Below are 23,248 nucleotides of genomic sequence, written 5' to 3'. Positions count from 1 at the left end.
TGACTGTTTACTTTCCCATGCTAGGGATGTTTTCGACTCTGATCTCTTCAAATATTTTCTCAGACCCATTCTTTTTCTCTTCTTCTTCTGGGATCCCTATAATTCAAATGTTTGTGCATTTAATGTTGTCCCAGAGGTCTCTGAGACTGTCCTCAGTTCTTTTCATTCTTTTTTCTTTATTCTGCTCCCTGGCAGTTATTTTTACCATTTTATCTTCCAGCTCATTTATCTGTTCTTCTGCCCCAGTTATTCTGCTATTGATTCCTTCTAGAGTATTTTTAATTTCAGTAACTGTGTTGTTCATCACTGTTTGTTTGCTCTTTAGTTCTTCTAGATCCTTGTTAAATGTTTCTTGTATTTTCTCCATTCTGTTTCCGAGATTTTGGATCATCTTTACTATCATTACTCTGAATTCTTTTTCAGGTAGGTTGCCTATTTCATCTTCATTTATTTGGTCTTGTAAGTATTTACCTTGCTCCTTCATCTGTAACATATTTTTTTGTCGTTTCTTTTTTTTTTCTTTTAATGGGTGGTGCTGTATTCCTGTCTTCCTGGTTGTTTGGCCTGAGACATCCAGCACTGGAGTTTGCAGGCAGTTGGATAGAGCCGGGTCTTGGTGCTGAGATGAGGACCTCCCGGGGGCCTCACTCCGATGAATGTTCCCTGGGGTTTAAGTTTCTCATTAGTCCAGCGGTTTGGACTTGGAGCTCCCACCACAGGATCCCAACTCCCGGCCTGGGAACCAAGATCCTGCAAGCTTCGTTGTGTGGTTAAAAAAAAAAAAAAAGGAAGAAGAAAAGGAGCAGTGCAATATGCAAGAATATAGAACAAAATAAAATTAGAAAGATGAAAAATATATTAATTGAAACAACTCCAACCGGGTAAAATAAAACCATAACAGTAAAAAGAAAAATAAAAAAGGTGGGGGGAACAAGCCAAAAGGAGAGAATGTTAATGAAGTATAAAGAATAAAACTAGAAAAATAAAAGTTTTTTTAGGAAAAATAAAAAGAATCGACAACAATGAATCAACAAGGTAAAACAGAACCCCAGTCTAAAAGAGGAAAAAAAAAAAAAAAAAAAAAAAACCTTGGCTGTAGGGGGCAAAGTTTAGGCGGGGTGGAATTTACGCAGGGGCTGGGTTTAGGGTGGAGCGGGACCTAGTCAGGTGGGGGGATGAGTTTTGAGCGTGGGGCAGCTCCTAAGCTTAGGACCCACGCAGCTGGAAACGCCCTGGGGGTAAGGCCTTGACAGAGTGATGTTCAAGCATAGGGTGGGGCCTCTGCTTAGGACCTGTGTGGAAGTGGAAAGGCAGCACATGGAAAGGAGGGCCTCTGGAGTGTGGAGTTAGGGAGTTTGGAGGTAGGGCCCTGAGTGAGGGTGTGTGGGTGGGGTTTAGGCCCAGTGCATCGGATGGGTCTCAGAGGGCGTTCTCTGAGTGTACAGGTAGGGCCCTGGGTTGGGGTGTAGGGGCGGAGCTTGGGTTCTGCGTGGCAGGAGAGAGTCTGTGAGGGCAGAGGATTAGTCCTGGGGCCTAACAGGCTTCCTGGTACCTAAGTGGACAGGGAAGGCACAGACTGCATTCCCTTCCATTCCTTCATGCCCCCTTCCCCACCATCTCCCCCAGGGTCTCCCCCATTGCTGCTGGACCCCTAACCGTGGGTGGGTCCCACTGGGTGTAGGAACTCCTCCCCTCCTCCATCCACCCCTCAGGGGTGCCAGTCCCGGAGGTCCAGCCTTTACTTTTGCTCCCCCTTCCCTCCTTCCCACTCCCTCAGGACCCATGCATCTGGAAGGGGCCTTGGTGGACAGAGGATCAGGCCTGGGATCTCAGCAGGTTCCTGGGGGCCCAAGTGGACAGGAGAAACCTGGCCATGCTCCCTTTTGATCCTCTGCCCTCCCAGTGGTTCCCCAGTTTCCCGCTTCGGGTGTGGGATCCCTTCCCCTCCCCCAGCTGCCCCTCAGGGGCATCAGGCCCATCCCGCCTCCACTTCTCCTCTCCCATCACTCCTCCCAAGCCCCACATCCTACCCGCTCACTGGGGGTTCCTCCCATCCCTTTAGGTGTCTGTTCTCCCCCGCTGGTGCCTGGTAGGTGCCCTAGTTGTGTGTAGACGCAAATTCCGCGTCCTCCTAGTATGCCATCTTGACTCTGCCCCCTGTACCTTTTAAAATATATGATGTCCTTCTTTGTTCCATGTAACCTATTTTGTCTGATATTTGTATGTCAGCCTCTGCTCTCTTTGAGTTACTCTTTGCATGGAATATCTTTCCCTCTGCTTTCAGTTTCAACCTGTTTGTGTCCTTGGACATCAGGTAGACAGTATATAGTTGGATCCTGAGTTTGTATCCATTCTGCCAATCTCTTTTCTTTTTTTGTCTTTTTTTTTAATATATCGTGATTGGAGTATAATTGCTTTACAATGTTGTGTTAGTTTCTGCTGTACAACACAGTGAATCAGCTATATGCATACCTATATCTCCATATCCCATCCCTTTTGAGCCTTCCTCCCACCCTACCTATCCCACCCCTCTAGGTCTTCACAAAGCACCGAGCTGATCTCCCTGTGCTATGTAGCTGCTTCCCACTAGCTGTTTTACATTTGGTAGTGTATATATGTCAGTGCTACTCTGTCACTATGTCCCAGTCTCCACTTCCTGCCCTGTGTCCTTAAGTCCATTCTCAATGTCTGCATCTTTATTCCTGCCCTACCACTCATTCATCAACACCATTCAGTCTCGTGTCTTTTGAATGGAAACTTTAATCCATTTACATTGAAAGTAATTACTCCTAAGGAGGAATTTACTTCTTTTACTGTTCTATTTGTTTTCTTTATGCCTTAAAACAGAAGTTTGTTTTTTTTTAAATTTATTTTTTGGCTGTTTTGGGTCTCCGTTGCTGCCCATGGGCTTTCTCTAGTTGTGGCGAGCGGGGGCTGCGCTTCGTAGCAGTGCATGGGCTTCTCATTGTGGTGATTTAAATTCCTTTATCATATTCTTTTTTTATAACGAGCATTTCATTATTTATTTATTTTGTAATATTTGTTTATTTATTTATTTGGCTCTACCGGGTCTTAGTTGCAGCATGCAGGATATTTTAGTTGCAGCATGCGGGTTCTAGTTCCCTGACCAGGGATTGAACCCAGGCCCCCTGCATTGGGAGCACAGAGTCTTAGCCACTGGACCACCAGGGATGTCCCCTTTATCATACTCTTTTGTATACGTTCTGTAGATATTTTCTTTGTGGCTACCATTGGTGTTACATTTAACATTCTAAAGTTATAACATTCTAATTTGAATTTATACCACTTTAATATCAATAACATACAAAAACTCTGCTCTTTTATGGCTCTGTCCCTACTCCTTTTGGTTGCTGATGTCACAAAATTACATTTACACAATGTTTGCCCCCAAACATAAGCTAATAGTTATTTTAGATGCATTAGTCTCAAATTATGTATAAAACAAGATTTGGAATTACAAACCAAAGTTACAGTAATACTAGTTTTTACCTGAACAATTTTATTTCTTTAAATATAATCTCTTAAATTATATAAAAACAAAGAATACAGTTACAAATCACTGTTTCAATAATACTAGCTTTTATAATTGCCCATTTATTTACCTTCATTGAGATCTTAGTTTTCCATGAAGCTTTGAGTTGCTGGATAGTGTCCTTACCTCTCACCCTGCAGGACAGTGTTTAGCATTTTTTGTAGGGTAGAGCGAGTGATCACAGACTCCATTACCTTTTGTTTCCTGGGAATGTCTTTATTTCTCCCTCACTTTTGAAGGATAGTTTGCCAGATACAGGATTGTTGGTTGACAGCTATTTTTCTTTTAGCACTCTCAGTGTATCCTCTCACTATCTTCTGGCCTAAGTTTCTTAGTAGAAATCTGCTGATAATTGTATTGAAGATCCCTTATATGTGATGATTTGCTTCTCTCTTCCTATTTTCAAATAGTCTGTCTGTCTTTTGAAAGTTTGATTATAACGTGTGTCTCAGTGTGGGTGTCTTTGAGTTCACCTTATTTGGAGTTCGTTGAGCTTCTTGGCTGTTCATATTCATGTCCTTCATCAAATTTGGGAAATTATCAGCAATAATTTCTTTAAGTATTCTCTCTTTCCCTTTGTCTTTCTCTTCTTTTTCTTAGACTCAATCTTTTTTCTTTGTGTTGTTCAGACTTGATAATGTCCATTGTGCTATCTTCAAGTTCACTGATTCTTTCCTCTGCCAGCTCAGATCTACCGTTGAATTCCTCTAGTGAATTTTTCATTATAGTGATTATAGTTCCAGAATTTGTTTCTGGTTTCTTTTTAGTTTTTTTTTAATCTCCTTACTGATATTTCCATTTTGTTTACCCATTAATTTCTTGACTTTCTCCACATCTTCCTTTGGTATTGATACTTTGAGCATCTTGAAGACAGTTATTTTGAAGTCTTTGTCTAATAGATCTTTTTCAGGGAGTTTCTGTTGATCTCTGTTTTTTTTTTTGACTGGGCCATATTCCCCTATTTCTTTGTATGCCTTCTGATTTTTGTTTTTAATTGAATACTGGACATTTGAATCTAAGAATGTGGTAACTCTGAAAATCAGATTTACCCCCTTTCCTGGGGTTTGCTGCTTTTTGTTGTTATTTTTGTTTATTTGTTTTATTTTTTGATCCTTACAGATTGTCTCTGTGCTGAGGATCAACCTGAGTTGTAAACATAAGGTCTGCTCAGATCTACTCTGACCCTTTCCCTCAGCATGTGTGGTCACTCTCTAATTTTCCCCATTTATGCTGTTATTTTTGAATGTCCTAGTCTTTAACATCTGGCTCCCAAAAGGGGAAAAAACAAAAAGATGAAGGGGGAAAGGGAAATGGCCTTTAAGTCCCCTGGAAATTACTTCAGCCAGAGGGGGAGAGGCTTGTAACAAGTGGTGGGGATGTGCAATATCAGTGCCTGCCTGCCTCTTTGTCTGCACCTCTATAATCAGAAGGAGCAATCAGTGATCAGAGCACGATCTCCAATATGTTGAGGACAGGGTCCTTTTTGCCTACGTTGGTTTCTTCAAGCTGTTAGCAAGCTGCTCCTGGACTATGTGCACAGCTGCTTACCACATGTCTGGGGGTGGCAGATTGATAGGTGCTACTGTGCTAATAGCTGAAATTGAGCAGAATTTAGGACATTAATTGCAACTTATCATCCAGATTTTCCCATAGAAGTTGCCAGCCTTCAACAGAGACTCAAGGGTTCCAAAATAGTTACATCAAACTGATTTTGACAGTGTAACTGTTTTCTAGGTTGGGAGACAGATTCCTGGTTCTTCCCACTTGGCTATTTTCCCAGAATCCTCCACAGGGGCTTTGAATTTTACCTCTGCCTTTACTCTTTGCTTTCTCAAAGATGTCATGCCATTCTGACTTCTTACACTAAGTTCATTAATTTAGTTAATTTTTCCTGTTCCTTTAGCATTTACTGGATTTTAAGATATAAAGTATTTTTCAAGGTCACAATGTCTCAGAACACAATAGAGTTTTTGTCTTAACAGAATTTTTTTTAGTATGCCAAGAAAAAGACTGGTGATATTAGTAAGAGTACATGTTAGCATTTTACGTGTCATACCTCAGTCTTATTAAAAATGGAACAAAAATGAGGGCCATATTTTAATTAAACACCAGGCACTTGTTGACACACTGCTTTAAACAAAGCATGCACTGTGCCCTCTTGGAGTATGTATAGATGCCCACCCTTCTCTCAAGGCTTTTTAATATAGATGAGGAGATATATTATGAGTCTAAAAGGGGAACTATAATTTCAGAAAGCAAGATGATAACTATAAAACTGCACTACATGAGTTATAAAGACAACGATATGTACAAAAAACCAAGCTTAAAAAGTACATAGGAAAATAACAACAAACCTGGAAAGAAATAATCCAAAATGTATATAGTTGCTAACGTTGGGGTTGTAAGAATATTAGTGACTTTTTCTTTTCTATTTCTACTTTGTGATATTTTCCAATTTTTTATAATAAACAAATGCTAATTGGCATGTCTTTCTTAAATGTTCTCTGTTTATAGTAGTTAAATGGTGCTTGAGGTGTGTTTTGCATTCTCAGTGGGAAAGCAGTTATATAACCATATTGATTTTAAGTTTTAATGACTGTTTTTTGTATTTTATTTGCCAACATGTGTTCCGAAAACCAACCTGAATTCATGAGCATACATTTTTCTCATTATTCATATATAATAAATATATGGCTATTCTTTTTTTTCCTCACAGAAATCTATCTAACGTAGAAGAAATTGGGACTTGCTCATATATCAATCATGTTATCACTATGACAACACTCTATATTCAACAAGTAGGTGTGAATTAATATATTCCTTTTTGTTTTACTGAGAGTAACTAGTTTTTATTTTTTAAAATATCATAGTAAAGTTAAATGTTTTCAGAGGAGGTAATAATTGAGAAGATCATTAAAATTATCAGTGGGTACTTATATATTTCAGGCATCTTATGCAATTATCTGAAAGTAGACAAGCAATTATTAATACATTTTGTTATTTTAATTTAAAAGTTGAAGTGTTTTATAAATGGCTATTTTAAATGACACAGTTTGCCATTTTATGTATTTATTATTTATTCATCAAATAACCCTCTTATTGAAAGCATCATCTTTTTTGGAAAGACGTTTGTCTATCCATTTGAAATCCTTCCTAGGAAATACTTAAAATTTGAGAGGTTATATCCAACCCATATGATTAACTGACCCTTTACACACTCAAATGGAACTTAGGCTTATTTGAATAAAAATGAGTTATTATTATTAGATGAATGAAACATGTAGTCTTTTAATGATGTTGGTCAGTATGTTATACAGCTTAACATTTTTAAGTACATATAATTTTATGTTTAAATTCTCAGTTAAAAAGCAAAAAAAAAGAGAAGGAATTGGCAGATCAGACATCTATCGAAGAATTTGTGATCCATGCATTGGCATTTTGTGAAAGTTTATATGACCCATATCGGAATTGGAGGCATAGAATTTCAGGGTATGTCTTATAAATCATAATGTTCATTTAAAACCTAAATATCATAATATATACAATTCTTCAAAGCAGGTCTCATTCTCTATGAAAGCAGTTGGTAAGATGTGTCTAAGACCCCATCCTTATCTCTGAGGTAGAGAACTACATTGGAGGTAATGAATTAGTGATAAACGCCACTTCTAGATAATAAATTTACCCTGAACTTTTATTTTGTAATGCAAATTGAATGCTAATAATCTGATGGTAAAATCTCAGAGCACAGTAGCATCAAGTAGAGTGTACATATTTTTCAAGGAACTTTATCTTTTTTTAAAGCATATTTCATGATTTGAAAAAGAATTTTAACAGTATTTTGTGTTTTTATTTTTAATTGTGGAGCTTGTGTCAGTCAGAAACCAGTGTTTAAAAAGAGAGACTGTAATGCAAGGAGATTGTTAAATAGGTATTAGAGAACTCAAAAAACAAAAGGGGGACAGTGATGTAATACAGAGATAGTAACTTCAGGAAGCAGCTACTTCCCTGGTTCTGTGGGAACAAAGGGAAGTGATTAGAGTTATCAGAAACTAGAAGTTTTGGAGAAGAGGTCCTGCAGTGCCTGGTCTGAGACTTCTGAGGAAAGAGTCCTAAGCCAGTGCTGCTATCACTGAGCAGCCGTGAAGAGGCTGGTTCTGGTGTTGCCAAAAATAAGCTGAAGAAAGAAACCAACTGTGAATGTCATAGTTAAGAACTGTTGGCCAGTAAAAAAATAAGGAATAAGGCATCAGTCCCCCTTTCACTCTTTCAACGTTCCAGGCTCCGTTTAGTACCCACTATTGATGAACCCAAGAGTGAGGTAGCTGGAGGAAAGGAAATACAGTTTGTAGAATGACTGTTCCAGCATCACAAAGCAGATGGCATGTAAGATGATGGATTTGTAGCTTAGTGACAATGGCATAATTACCAGTACACAGCTCAAAGGGAAGAGTTTAAAAACTCATGTATCTTTCTTATCTGTGGGCAAAGAATAGGAAGAGTTGTGTTATCACCCACAATCAGATCTCTTTTTTAGGTCTCCCTAATCTGCTGTACTTTAAATCTCAGGATTTTTTCATTTTCAGTGTAACCTGACCCACTTATAAACAATTCCTACTTCCTGCAACATTTCAGTTACTAGAATGTTTGATTTTTTTAATAGGCTTTTCAGAATATTTAGGGTAGGATACCCTCACTTTGAATAGCCACCATTAGATAATTGTGAAGGATTGGTAACTGAGAGAACATGTATGTAGACTATGGGGTAATTAGACTATGGGGTAATACTTTATATGTTCTATATAGTAATATTTTATTGAAATAACACATCCTTTAGGTAAAGCAAGAAGTGTCTAATAGAATTAATAGGAACAAATACTCCAGCTATTAAATATAACAATTCTATCTGCTTATTTATACATTTGCTTTCCTTTATGTGTTGAAAGTTGTAGTCTTTTTTTTTTTTTTTTTTTTTTTTTTGCGGTACGCGGGCCTCTCACTGTTGTGGCCTCTCCCGCTGCGGAGCACAGGTTCCGGACGCGCAGGCTCAGCGGCCACGGCTCACGGGCCCAGCCGCTCTGCGGCACGTGGGATCTTCCCAGACCGGGGCACGTACCCGTGTCCCCTGCATTGGCAGGTGGACTCTCAACCACTGCGCCACCAGGGAAGCCCGAAAGTTATAGTCTTTAGTCAGAGTTCTCCACAGAAACAAAACTAGCAGGCCGTGTGTGTGTGTGTGTGTGTGTGTGTGTGTGTGTGTGTGTGTGTGAAGAACTTCATTGTAAGCGATTGCCTCACATGATTATAGAGGCTGGCAAGTCCAAATCTGCGATGTGGCCTGGCAGCCTTGCCACCCAGGGAAGCCAGTGGTGCAGTTAGACTTTGAAGGCTATAGAGCCAGTGTTCCAGTTCCAGTCCTAGTTCAAAAGCAGTCAGGCTGGAGACCAGAACTGATGGTGCAGATGAAGTCAGAGGGCACTCTTCTGGAGAATTCCCCCTTGCTTGGAGATGCCAGTCTTTTTGTTCCGCTCAGGCTTTCAATTAGTTGAGGCACTTTCTGGAGGGCAGTTCCGTTACCCAGTGTTCACCAATTTAAGTGTTAATCTCATCCCAAAACACCCCCCAAGTTGACACATGAAATTAACCATCACATCGTTCTAATACTTTTCTTGATTGTTTATTAATGGGAAGGTACTAGTGACCTTCTGATTACTTCCTTTTCTATTGAACTTTAATATGTCTCTTTTTCCAGTGAGAAAGTGCTTTGCATTTTTCTTGGCAAAGATTTATCCGTCAGGATAAGCTGCAGTAACAAACAAGGGGTTAGAATAACAAAGGTTTACTTCTTGTTCCTGTTCTCTGTCTACCATGGTTGGCAGGGAGCCTCTACTCATCATAGTCACTCAAGATCCTAAACTGACAGAACAGCAAGCATCTAAGGCTGTGCTAGTTACCATGTGAAAGAGAAAAGAAAGCTCTGAAATGTCTCACATTGGCAGTTTTAATGCTCTTGTCTGGTCATGACATATGACATGTTTCACTTTCATTCAGAACTCGTTGGCCAAGACTAGTTACATGCTCCCATCTACCACAGTGAGACCAGAAGAAGAAGGGAGACCAAGGTGGAAGTTAGTTCTACCCTGTGACTAAAAGGAGTAGACGTGGAAATGGTTGGCAGACAGCACTGTCACTGCCTTTTCCCTCTGCCTATGTACTGCTCATAACTCTCTAAAGATTCAAAGAGAGGAGCACATAATAGTGCTCCATTTGTAGCCTTTCTACGCATTTAGCACTTTGGTTCTCAACTAATCAATGTTCCCCCAATTTTGACATTTATGCCGAGATTTCTTAAGGAAATTATATCTGTTCCTCCCACTATTGCTACTTCCCCATCCCCCACCTTAGCCTTGTCAGCAATGGCAAATCTAAGGTAACGTTTTTTAAGTTTTGAAACAGTGACAAAGAATTTTTATTTATAGACAGGAAGACATGTAGAAGGAGGAACATAAGGAGAGGAGTCTGGAAATGACAGAAGAGGCTTTTAGAGGAATCCTTAAGAGCAAAATGAATTTAAAGGTGGGAGAAAGAGAAGCTATGAAAAGGTAGACCCGAGAACAAATTAAAACAGATTAAATAAAATTAGTAATTGAAAACAAAAACAAGTTTTGTTTTTAAATTTATTTTATTTATTTCATTTCTGGCTGTGTTGGGTCTTTGTTGCTGCACGCGGACTTTCTCTAGTTGCTGAGAGTGGGGGCTACTCTTTTTTTTTTTTTTTTTTTGCGGTACGCGGGCCTCTCACTGTTGTGGCCTCTCCCGTTGGGGAGCACAGGCTCTGGATGCGCAGGCTCAGCGGCCATGGCTCATGGGCCCAGTCGCTCCGCGGCATGTGGGATCTTCCCGGACCGGGACACGAACCCGTGTCGCCTACATCGGCAGGCGGACTCTCAACCATTGTGCCACCAGGGAAACCCGGGGGCTACTCTTTGCTGCGGTGCACGGGCTTCTCATTGTGGTGGCTTCTCTTGTTGCGGAGCATGGGCTCTAGGCACGCGGGCTTCAGTAGTTGAGTAGTTGTGGCGCACGGGCTCAGTTGCTCTGCGGCATATGGGATCTAACTGGACCAGGGCTCGAACCCGTGTCGCCTGCATTGGCAGGCGGATTCTTAACCACTCCGCCACCAGGAAAGCCCCCAAAACAAGTTTTGAGAGCCAAAAACAAGAAGACATTTAAACATTATAACATGATATAGAAAGAGTTATAGTGTAAGATGACAACAAGAAGGAGAACTAAGAGTAGATGATCAGTGGTGGCATTTCATGAGTGCAGTATATATACCAGAAATTGTGCTGGAAGCTGTCCAGGTATTATTTTTAATAGGCGTGACAATTTTGCCAGGAATAGTATGAACTACTTCTGAGGTAAATGGTAAAAGCAGAGAGTGAGACTTGGTTTTCTTTGACTTTGATAGAAAAATGAAACATAGTGGAGATAAATCATGTAATTAGGAGAAATCTGTATAGCTCATGGAAGACCTGTACAGGGGAACTATAACAATAACTTAGACTTTATATATTAATATGATTCTGAAGTTAAACGGAAATTTGGAATGTATATATTTTCTTATTGTTTGTGCTTGTTGCTTACCAATACAGCTAAAACAGATTAGAACAGATTTAATTAAAATTAACATAATTCCAAATACAAAGCTATTGAAAATTATATTTCTTATTTGATGAAATATATGGATGTTTTTCGTATCTTCATGTGTAATTTGATTTAATTAATAGATTTGATTAATCTATTAGCCCAATTTTGATTTTATTTGTAGAATCCGTCATATTTAGAAAGATTTCTTCAAATGGAACTAAAATAGGGAAAGAAATCTTTCCTGAAAATGACTTATTCATTCAAGCATTTATTTAAAAATATATTTATTGGGACTTCCCTGGTGATCCAGTGGTTAAGACTCCACGCTTCCATTTCAGGGGACATGGGTTCGATCCCTGGTCAGGGAACTAAGATCCCGCATGCCTCGTGGCAGCCAAAAAACAAAAACAAACAATATATTTATTGACTTCCTACTTTGTGCCTAGTGTAAGTTCAGTAGGACTCATTGTCTGCCCACAGACTAAAATAGTTTTTTTAAAAAACATTATTTCACCTTTTTTTTTTTTTTTTTTTTTGGCTGTGTTGGGTCGGCACGTGGGATCTTCATTGAGGCATGCGGCATCTTTCGTTTCGGCATGCAGGCTTCTCTCTAGTTGTGGCGTGCAGGCTCCAGGGTGTGAGGGCTCTGTAGTTGTGGTGTTGGGTTCCAGAGTGTGTAGGCCCTGTGGTTTGCGGCACATGGGCTCTAGTTGAGGCATGCAAGCTCAGTAGTTGTGGTGCACGGGCTTAGTTGCCCTGTGGCATGTGGGATCTTAGTTCCCTGACCAGGGATTGAACCTGCGTCCCCTGTGTTGTAAGGCAGATTCTTTACCACTGGACCACCAGGGAAGTCCCGAGAAAAATAATTTACATTAAGTTTTGTCTTCGGGCTCCTACTGGCTAAATCTGGGACAATATATACACAAAAATAATTCATTAAAGAATTATAAACCATTGGGGGGAAAAAGGGAGTCATGAGTCCATACCAGTGATTGATAAAGATTGAGAGAGAGACAGAGAGGGGGAGAGAGATAGTGGGGAAGAGAGGGCTCTTGCTTACGTTAGAAGGCCAAATGCCAATTAGTAATGTACAGGGGCTGCTGGTGTTGGGAAAAAATCAGCATTTTGCACACATCATAGGAAAGATATGGTTCAGGATGCTAAGTCTAGGGGCAGGTGTTGATAACGAACATGGCTTTTGCATGGTTTTAAAATGTTTCTCCACAGATTACTTATTTGTTGCAAAGGAAAAGTTAGTAGTTATTTTGTACAGTACTGGGTAGTACGTTGACTGGATGATCAAAATTAACATCACCATTGAGAAGCAGGTGGACATCCTGTGCTTACAACTGTGATACTCTAAGAAGGACCCATCATTGCTTGTATAATATTCCAGCCAAGAATGCATAATCTGAATCTTAAGTGTATGGAAACATCAAGCAAACTCCAGATGAACAACATTTTAATGAGTAAAAGGAGGGGTTAGGAGACAGTATTCTTTAAAAGTGTCATAAAGAAAGGCTGTGGAAATGTTTCAGATTAAAGGATGCTGAAGAGATGTGACAGCCAAATGTAATACCTGACCCTGGACAGGAGACTATACTTAGGGGTGGGAAGGTGGGAATGCTATAGGACATGATTAGGTCATTTGACATACTGGATTATGAATGGTAGATTACATAAATGTATTACATTAATGTTAAGCGTATTGAAATTTACAACTGTACTGTAGTGTTATGTAAGACAGTATTCCTAGGAATTATTCACTAAAGTATTTAGAGGTAAAAGGCTATAATATTCATAATTTTCCCTTAAATGTTCTGAAAAATATTATAGGTCTGAATATGTGTATATATAAATATATATCTCATATATAGATATATGTGCATATATATTTTTTTCAGAGGGAAGTGAGAAAATTATAAAGCATTTAGGATAAAGTTTTAACAGTGAACCTGGGTAGACTATACTTGAAGTTTTTTGTACTATATTTATTCTTGCAGCTTTTGTAAGAGCTTGAACTTATTTCCAGATAAAAAGTTGAAAAATTAAGAAAAGTAGTTATGTTCTAGGTATGATGGGAAAACACACACACACACACACACACACACACACACACACACACACACAAAAGCACAGAAAAATTGACCAGGGGACATAAACTTAGAAAACTGAGATGCAAGCAAACATTTTGCATCCCTCTCAGCAACCTGTTGATATGTATTGGCATCAACTAGGTGCTAAACGCTTGGCCCAAATATCAGCTAATAATAGAGCAACCAAATATACTATGTTCTAAAAATGGTACATTATTAGCTGTTTTGTCTTATCCTATTGAAAACATGCAGTACAAACTACTTATGCTTTAATATTTGTGTTATGTATAATAGTTTTCACCTCTTTAATTTAGCTTATTAAATTTTAGCATAATTATAATGGAAATTATGTTCATATGTTGCATCTAATACAGAGCCTTTAGAATGAGTCATTAATCACAAATTGCAGGAGTACATTTTCATTATGTTAATCAAATGAGAATCTTTATTTTTGTTTGTAGCACAGGATTTTTGGATAGGATATATCCAATGTATTAGTTAATATCATAATTTATAATAAATGTGCAAAATGTAAATACGTGGAAAAACCTAACTGAAAGCTAAATCAGATTTCATCCTTTTAAAATTACTTTTTCTACAACATGACTAATTTTTTTAAGGCATGACTCAGTTTTTTATTTGAAACTCTAGTAATATTTGTATTGTTAGAAACACATAAACAGTTTTGATAATGATCTTAAATAGGAAGATCCAGTAATGTTCTAAGATGTTATATTTGAAATTAAAATAAATACAGAAGTATGATAATTCTTAAGCCCTCTACGCAATGGAAATAGGCATAGATTTGGAAAGCAGTGCAGTAGCAAATGGTATCTGATATGATTTCTAGTGAATCTGGATATTAGATCTGGATCTTAGAACTCTTTAGTGTGTCAGTACTAAGTCCAGCTGTGCCTATCCTGTTCAGCTTATTCTATGATCAACTGGCTTTTCTTTCTATATAATTATAAGGAACAATTGTAATAATTATAAAGAAAATAATTTCAATACCTTAATTGAATATTGTTCAAATTGTTGAGAAGAAGGCATCTTAATCCAGTGCTTTATCAGTAGATTGTATTTAAATGTATGGAATTTCTATGTGGCTGTTCTCCAAACATTTTCCATTTTTGTTGGCTCTAACAGTGTTTTTTTTTTGTTGTTGTTGTTTTAAGATTTAACAAAGTTTATTAAATCACTTGCTCTCTGTAAAGGCATGATTTTACTACCTTTTTTTTTAGTGAGAGCAAAAAGATTTTGGAGCGTATTTATACATTATTTTAATTAATTATTAATTAATTAAATTTTTAAATTTAATTTTATTTTTTTATACAGCAGGTTCTTATTAGTTATCCATTTTAAACATATTAGTGTATACATGTCAATCCTGTTCTCCCAGTTCATCCCACCACCACCACCTGCCCTGCCACTTCCCCGCCTTGGTGTCCATACGTTTGTTCTCTACATCTGTGCCTCTATTTCTGCACTGCAAACCGGTTCACCTGTACCATTTTTCTAGGTTTCTAACAGTGTTAAGAGCTTGTTTGGGGGATGGAAAAAAGTCTTTTTTTTTTTTTTTTTGGATTTTCAACAGTCCACCAGTTGCTGATATGTCATTGTAACAGTAACCTTTATTCCCTAAGCCCCACACCCACCATGCCCATCTAAGAGATTCATTTTGTGTTGAATTGAAGTGTTCTTTGTAAAAGCACATGCTGTTTGTGTTGGCCTTACCAAAGTCTGTAGAAATATTTCAGCCATCAAAATTACTGAAATTGTAATTAAAAACAAAAATAATCCCAGCCCTCTGGATCTGTATCCTTCAGGTAGAAGAAGCCAGTGGTATGGAGTCTTTGTGTCCAGATAAAATTTCAGAAAGTGGCACAGAGTAGCTTGATTTCTGATGAATTTCAGTTGCACTGTAGGAATAAGCTACTACCTTAGGTATCAAATTAGCAGTACTACTGAACTAGTTCTTTTACATTTTGGAAATTTTAAATGGCTATTTCCTTTTTCTATTTCCAGTTGTTAGGAAACTTAATGTGACTGCTACGTTTCACCGTTAATTGTTTTAAATTTTTGTGTAATTCGAAAGAAGAAATCCTTTCAGTTGGTGAGCATTTAAATTAGTGGCTAGACTTGCTTTTCAAGATTATGCCAATCCTGGTGATGTATTATTTAGTACACAAATCAAAAGTAAAATATTAAATTTATTTTATAATTGTTTTTGTAATTGTGCCTTCTCTACTTGCCCATGTTGTAATTTGGTATTAACTTCTTTTTAACAATAGACGAATCCTTAGTACTGTGGAAAAGAGCAGACAGAAATATAAACCAGCTTCTCTCACAGTGGAGTTTGTCCCTTTCTTTTATCGTAAGTAACAGCCCTAATTTCTCTTGCTTTGATTCTGATGTTACTTTGATTGTTCCTTATTCTGATTCTGACCTTGATTCAGCTTTGTGTTTTTATAAGATAAAGATTCTAAGAAACTATTACTGGAGTACTTGATTCATGTTTTGTTGTGATTATTCTTCTTGGTTTTATTTAATTCATTGTTCTCAAAGTGTTTTTCTTTTGAGAAGAGCTGAATGTTTTAATGACGGTAGTATATCTTAAAACTTTAGAATTTTTATGGAAAATAAATTTGAGAGAATTGGTCCCCGTTTGTATAACCTATATGGACTCTAGCTTTCTTTCTTTAAAGAAATGATTTTGCCATATTTTAAGAATGTAGAAAATTTTGCTGAATATAAAAGGAACACCTTGTGTTTCCTACTCAAATTGGTCAGATCTTAACATTTTGCCGTTTTGCCATATTTGCTTTAATTCTGTCACTCCTTTTTTTTTTCTTTCTTAGAAATAAAATAAGACAAATAGTCCCTGGAAGGGCAGTTGGTCCTGTCCAAAATATATATGACATTTGGTCCACGCCAAAATATCCTTGATATTTGGTCCTGTCCAAAATGTCCATAAGACACTTGGCTATGCCAAAAGGTCCTTGAAATTTGCTCCTATCCAAATGAGCATATTTGGTTCATGCCACATGATTTTGGGTAGGACCAAATGTCAAGGACTTTTTGGCATGGACCAAATATCTTATGGACATTTTGGACAGGACCAAATGTCTGCTAACGAAATAGTCCTTTGTTTGATTGCTTGGTGAAGATGATTGCAGTGCCCACTTTGCTTGACCACCAGTAGTGATACTGCCTTCAGCTAGATAATCAAACTCACATGTCCACAGTAGGAAACCCAGCATGCCAATGGAACAGTGTAGGTGTTTCTTTTCAGGAGGAGAGCTCAGAACATTCCAAGGGCTTTTCTTGGGTTTTGTAAGTGAGGGTATGAAACCAAATTGGTGGGTGTGTGAGCCACTCTGGCTTTGAAGTACAGTATCCCATAGAAGGCATGTATAGCTTGTAGTAACAGATGAATGTAATTTCCACATCCTGGGAAGGGAAATGCCTAAATTACATTTTGCAATCAGGGAAGCCCAAGGTTATTTTATAGTTATCATAGTCTTCCTAGTCCAGATCAAGGGCCATTTTTACCATGAGCAATGTTGCCTGGTAACTCATTTGTCACTCATTGATGGTCCACATTTGTCAGATTTCCAGAAATATAATTCTTGGTCCATTTTCCTATAGAGAAGGAGAAAGGGTTTTTCCTACCCTTTGTTAATCAGTATTCACATTAGTGATAGTGAAATTTTTCAATTGTAAAGATGTTTTTCCTTTTGCAATTTTGCAAGATATCCTTGGAATGATACTGTGGCATAGGGTGAATCATATTTTTCAACATTTTTTCACCTAATATTTTGCATCCATTGATGATACTTGCCTGGATCAGTTATTTTATTGAGGGTTGCAATATTGTGGTCTTCAAATTCTATCCTTACAGTTCTATGAGCTGTTGTATTCTGTAAAAAAGAATTTTCCCTCATCAACTGGGGATAAACTACAGCTGTTCCCAAAAAGGCTGGATAAAGTACTTAAATCTTTCCCTTTTACTATCTGTTTTCAAAATGAGTTCAAATAATAGTTACTTTTAGTGGGGCATATAAGTTTTATTTCTCTCTTTTTTGTGTATCACTGTGGACTCAACTTTTATTTATTCAATGTTACAATCAGGTTATAGTTTTTTTTTTTTTTTTTGCGGTACGCGGGCCTCTCACTGTTGTGGCCTCTCCCGCTGCGGGGCACAGGCTCCGGACGCACAGGCTCAGCGGCCATGGCTCACGGGCCCAGCCGCTCCGCGGCACGTGGGATCTTTCCGGACCGGGGCACGAACCCGCGTCCCCTGCATCGGCAGGCAGACTCTCAACCACTGCGCCACCAGGGAAGCCCCAGGTTATAGTTTTTGATGCTAAAATTATTCCACACTTGATCACGAAGATCATTTTATCCTATTCAATTTGCATTTTCATTTGAGTCTTTTAAAACACAGAAGCTTTAAATATTAATGGAATCTAATTTATAAAATTTTTTTTATGATCTGTGGTTTTTGTGCCTTACCGAAGAAATCTTGGTTACCTCAAGGTCATGAACATATTCTCTTATGTTTTCTTCTGTTAGGTCAGTTACCTGTTTTGAGTTAGTATTTTCTATCTAGCATAACGTTTTTCATTATTGTTACAGCAACATTTGTTGAAAAAGCTCTTCTTTCTTCCATTGAGTTACCTTGGCACATTTGTCAAAAATCTGTTGACCATAAAACATGGGTTGACTTCTGGATTCTCTTTTTTGTTTCACATGTCTACCTGTATGCTGTTACCACGCTGTATTGATTATTGTGACTTTATACTAAGTCCTGAAGTCATTAAGACCTCCAACTTTGTTCTTCCTTTTCAAATTGTTTTCATTATTCTGGATCATTTGCATTTTTATATATATTTTAGAATCCATTTTTCAGTATTGTTACAAAAAAGATTGCTGGGATTTTGATTGGGATTGTATTGAATCTATGGAACCATTTGAGGAGAATTGCCACCTTAAGAATATTGAGACTTCCAATTCATGAATCTGATATATCTCATTGTTTATTTGTATGTTTATTTCTTTAACCAGTGTTACATAGTTTTCAGCACATAGATTGTGCACATATTTTGTTAATTTATCCCCAAATATTTATCCCAAGTACTTGTAGTTGTAAAGTCTTTAAAATAAACTATTGCAAATTTTTTGAAAAGCCTTATCTTCATGACTTGTTTTTTGATAATGAAATGTCCCTTCGTATCCATGCTAATATTCTTTGCCTTGCCTTGGTGATATTCCTTGCCTGTTTTGTCAGATACTAGTATAGTATCTGACACTCCAGCAAGCTTATGATTAGAATTTGTTTTCTGTATGTCCTCTGTGGCTGAATAGAACTCTATCATCTGTGTGAAATCTGAAATTTCAGTTTACAACTTCTTGGTAGGTTTTTGCCTGTCTTGTGGGATTTCATACTATAATTTAGGACTGGTACTTGGACTCAAAGTGAGCCCTTTGCATATTTCTGGATTGCTTTCTCTGTATGTAGAGCTTCCTCCATTCAAGTACTGCTTTACAAATTCCAGTTGCCTAGGCCTCCCCAAACTTTTTATCTGTCTTCTAACTCAGCAAATAGCCATGTTCTTTTAGGGTTCCCCTTTTCTCTGCATTTGTTCAGAAAATGTCTACAAACCAAAAGCTGAGGTGATCCTTGGGTTTACTTTGCTTTCCTTCTCTTGTGTTTCACAATAGAAGGACAATTTCTAGAACCTAAAAATCTCTAGAGCCTATTTTTTCCAATTTTCTAGTTATTTATAGCAGGAAAACATGTAGTGACAGTTATTCCAGCATAGCTGGAATGACTTAATTTTTTAAATGTAAATTTCTATCAATACACTTTAACTCAAAATTGTTTCTTTTTGGTAATGTTTCTTATGTATAAAAATGGCATATAATTCTATTGTTATTATCTTGTCTTTGTGTGTAATGATGTATGCAAAAGGATATTCATTACTGGATTGTTAGTAGTATCAAAAGAAAATGGAAAAGCATAAATGTTTATCAGTAGAGAACTGGTTAAGTAAATTAAGGTACGTCATTGTAGTGAAATGCTCTCTAGTCATTCCACTACTGATGAATAATGCAGATGTATATGTTAAGATGTAATAATGCCCAGAATGTATTAAGCATAATGTATTAAGCAAAAAAGCATAATGCAATAATATATGTAGAGCTTTTTTGCTTTTTTTTTTTTTTTTTTTTAAAGGTGTGGAGAGCAAGGTGGATTGAGGAATAGGTTAGAGGGAAACTTGCTTTTCCTTGTCAGTTCTTTTATGCTGTTTAAAATTTTCTGTGTAATGTGCATGTATAACCTTTTTTTTTTTTTTTTGCGGTACGTGGGCCTCTCACTGCTGTGGCCTCTTCCGTTGCGGAGCACAGCCTCCGGACGCACAGGCCCAGCGGCCATGGCCCACGGGCCTAGCCGCTCCGTGGCATGCGGGATCCTCCCGGACCGGGGCATGAACCCGTGTCCCCCGCATCGGCAGGCGGACTCTCAACCACTGCGCCACCAGGGAAGCCCTGTATAACCTTTTAAAAACAATAAAATTATGTTAAAAGAAAGGTTACTATTGGTACTAGAGCTTTAGAATATTGGCCCTGGAGTGGACCAGGAGATCTTTTTATCTAACTCTTTCAGTTTTATAATTGAATAATAATAGTTATACTAATAAGCAGTAGTTCTAGTAGTAAAAAGACGTCTAGTTTTATTGCAGATTTGGGTTAATTTGTAACTCTGTCACTTAGTAACCGGGTGACTTTAGGCACCGTATTAAATTTTGACCTTCCATTTGCTCCTTTATAAATGGGGGCAAAATATCATCCTCGTATGGAGTATTATGAGAATTAAATGAGGTAACATAAAGAAAGTATCTAAAATGCTCCCTGATTGATGGTTTCTCTTTTCCTTTCCTATGAAAAAAAATGCATGTTAACTTTGCCTTTTAACAAATTTTAGCCTTTTACACATCTTTTTTTTAAATTTTGTTCTGTTTTGTTTTGTTATAATTAATTTTTACTGGAGTATAGTTGCTTTACAATGTTGTGTTAGCTTCTACTGTGCAGCAAAGGGAATCAGCTACACAAATCGTTTCTGATGTTTCTGTGTCAGACATTCCTTAGAGATCAGTCATACTGTGAAAGAGAAACCTTATTTATTTATTTTGTGTATTATATTCACAGAATGTTTTCAAGAAAGTGAGCATCTCAAGGAAAGTCTTAAGTGTTGCTTATTGCATCTCTTTGGAGCCATTGTAGCTGGTGGGCAGGTGAGGAACATGTTGAAAGTTAACCTATGAAACGATAGTAAACATTACAAAAAGTTTTCCATAGATTATTTAATGAATTCTTTGTGTCTTTAAAAATTTCATGAACCATACAAATATTTTTTTGAGTTTAGATCTTGTTTAAAACTTAATTTACTTACTTCTTTTATTTATTAAGTTCCAAAAAACCTAAGAAATAATATTAGCATTAACAATAAAATTACTGCATAAATAACTAGATTTAACAGTTCTTGGTATTTGAAGTTCTTAGTTGTATTAACTTTCAGCTTCCAGTTCTTACTTTAGAATATAGAGGATAGTCATCCCTGTTAGTTCATTTGATGAAATAAAACTCTAGCCATTTGATTTCCTAAGACATATGAATTTAGTCACTCTGCTGTCTATTTTTACTTATTAAATGCATATATACATGGCTTGTATGCATTTTTCAACAAACTGAACTAATTTTTAAATTATTTATGAGAAAGAAGTTCTAGTAATTTTATTTATTTATTTAAATTGAACATCTTAAAAGCTGTCTGTAGTAAACTTTGAATCTAACTACTAGTTGAAAACAGGATTATAGTTCAGAAGGAACATTCTACTTGTTTTGTTTAGCCACACAGTTTAGATCAGAGGTTTCTAACACATTTTATATCACATACCCCTTTGGCAGTCTGATATAGCCCCTTGTCAGAATGTTTTCACATGCCTAAAATAAAATACATATGATCACAAAGGAAACTATACTGAAATGCAGTTACTAAAATATTAACAAAACAAGTTTGTAACATAGTAATGTGCTTCTTTATAACACATCAAATAAAAAAATACAGCAGCAAGTCTAGTGACTAATGTAATTTCAAACAAGAGATGAGGGTAAATGATGTTTCAAGACACTACAACAACTATAATACGTGAAAATGTATATGATTTCTATTGATGACAAAAATCACAGGTATTGCTAATAATACTGCTTGGGTTTCCTAGTGGGCCACCTTGCCCTCTCCTCTGCACTCTAGTAGAAGATAAGAGTCTCTGTAGTGAGAGGAATGGTGACCAGAATCCTGTTTTTCAGGTTGTTTGCTTTGTCACCTTCCTTTATTAGCTAATATCCTTCTTTTGCCTCAGTACCTCCCAATTTCCATCATTTCTCCACTACTAAGAATAAGAATTAATAAGTGTACATGAGTAAAATTGGAAATGACATTGTTTTTGACTGATGCTGAAGCTGGTTGGATCCTGTTCCCTTTTTGAATATACCCAGACTTGTTCTTGTTAGGGCCTGGGGTAATCGAGCCCCGAGAGACCTCCAGTTATTAAAACTCACATGGAAATCAAATAGGTTGGAAGCCCAATTTATTATTTTATGTACTGAAAATACTCAAAATCCTTATAATCAGGTCATAGCTATAGTTACAAATCTATTGAAATCAGAAGGCTGTTGAATATAGCCTCAGTACAAGGGTATTTAGATGAATAGTTAAAGGCATAATAATGGCTTTGTCACAGAGTCAAAAAAGTCCAGTGATTGGTCTCCCTTTCCAAACCATCATGCCTGGCTTCCCACTGGCATATTTATGCTGTTTTGTGCTATGTTAAGAGCAGGGGCTCTGGAGCCAGACTGACATAGGTTTGAATCCTATGTCATTTCTAACTAGTTGTGTGACCTTGGATAAACTGTTTACATTTGTTTAGTTTCTCTATTTGTAATGTGGAAATAGTAACACTTATAGGGCAGTCATAAGGATCAAATGACACATAATATATGTAAAACACTGTGCTTATAAGAATGAAGTATATCACAGGGGTATCAGATTTATGATTCCTTGAAAGTAGCAGTAAATACTGAAGTTCTACTAGCTTAAGTTAGAAGTTTACCTTTTTTCTTTTGTTTAAAAAAAAAATAGCTGTAAGCAGTCCAGAGTTAATCTGGTGGCTCTAACCTCTTCAGGGACTCAGGTACCTTTTGAATGTCAATTTGTTATCCTTACTATTATTTCTTGTGGTACAAAATAGCTTCGAGAGTTTTGGCCACCATGTCTACATTTTGGGCACAAAGATGGAGGGGGAGGTGAAGAAGGAGACAAATGGCAGGTGCCAATTATCTTTGAAGGAGATACTGAAAAGCTGACAGTATCTCATTTGCCAAACTCCATCAGATAGCTGCAAGTTGCAAATATGTTCAGATAAAAAATTTGATAAAACTTGTTTCCTCAGCCTCCTTAACAGCAGGGGAGGTTAGGAAATGTAATGTTTATTCCTGGTAGCCATGTGTCCAGCAAAAACATCAGGGGCTCTGTTAATAAGGAAGCAGAGGAAAATTGATGTTGGATGGGCCATCAGCAATTTCTTCCATAGTAGCACTTGTTATTATTGATATTATTTATCATATTGATAATCAGTCCAAATGGCCTAAGTGTTATTACTTTCAGATGATTTTACATAATTATACTCTGATTTATTATTTATGAATTTAACAATTTAGGGCAACATATTTATTTCAAGCTTAATGGATCACCTCAAATAGCTACCAGTTACTTAGAGTTTCAGAAATATATTTGTAGAATCAGAGCCAAGCCAGTCCTCTTATATATCTATATTATTTGGGATAATATGATATAAATGATATATGTCATTTGCTATAACCAATAGAA

General features: G+C 37.2%; 1 protein-coding gene across 3 annotated transcripts in view; it reads left to right on the top strand.

Annotated features, from left to right (window-relative positions):
- The window catches only part of NBEAL1 (neurobeachin like 1), a 177,663-nt gene that overhangs the window by 29,525 nt on the left and 124,890 nt on the right, over positions 1 to 23,248 (top strand). For all 3 annotated transcript variants that reach the window (XM_060016264.1, XM_060016263.1, XM_060016265.1), the window contains 4 exons: positions 6,270 to 6,351; positions 6,915 to 7,042; positions 15,588 to 15,670; positions 20,509 to 20,594. In XM_060016264.1, coding sequence (XP_059872247.1) covers positions 6,270 to 6,351; positions 6,915 to 7,042; positions 15,588 to 15,670; positions 20,509 to 20,594 — 379 coding nt within the window. The remainder of the gene's footprint in view (positions 1 to 6,269; positions 6,352 to 6,914; positions 7,043 to 15,587; positions 15,671 to 20,508; positions 20,595 to 23,248) is intronic.

Source organism: Delphinus delphis, chromosome 7 (assembly GCF_949987515.2).
Source record: "Delphinus delphis chromosome 7, mDelDel1.2, whole genome shotgun sequence".
Lineage (NCBI taxonomy): Eukaryota > Metazoa > Chordata > Mammalia > Artiodactyla > Delphinidae > Delphinus > Delphinus delphis.
Note: the sequence above shows the minus strand (reverse complement) of the source record. Positions and strands in the feature narration are given on the sequence as shown.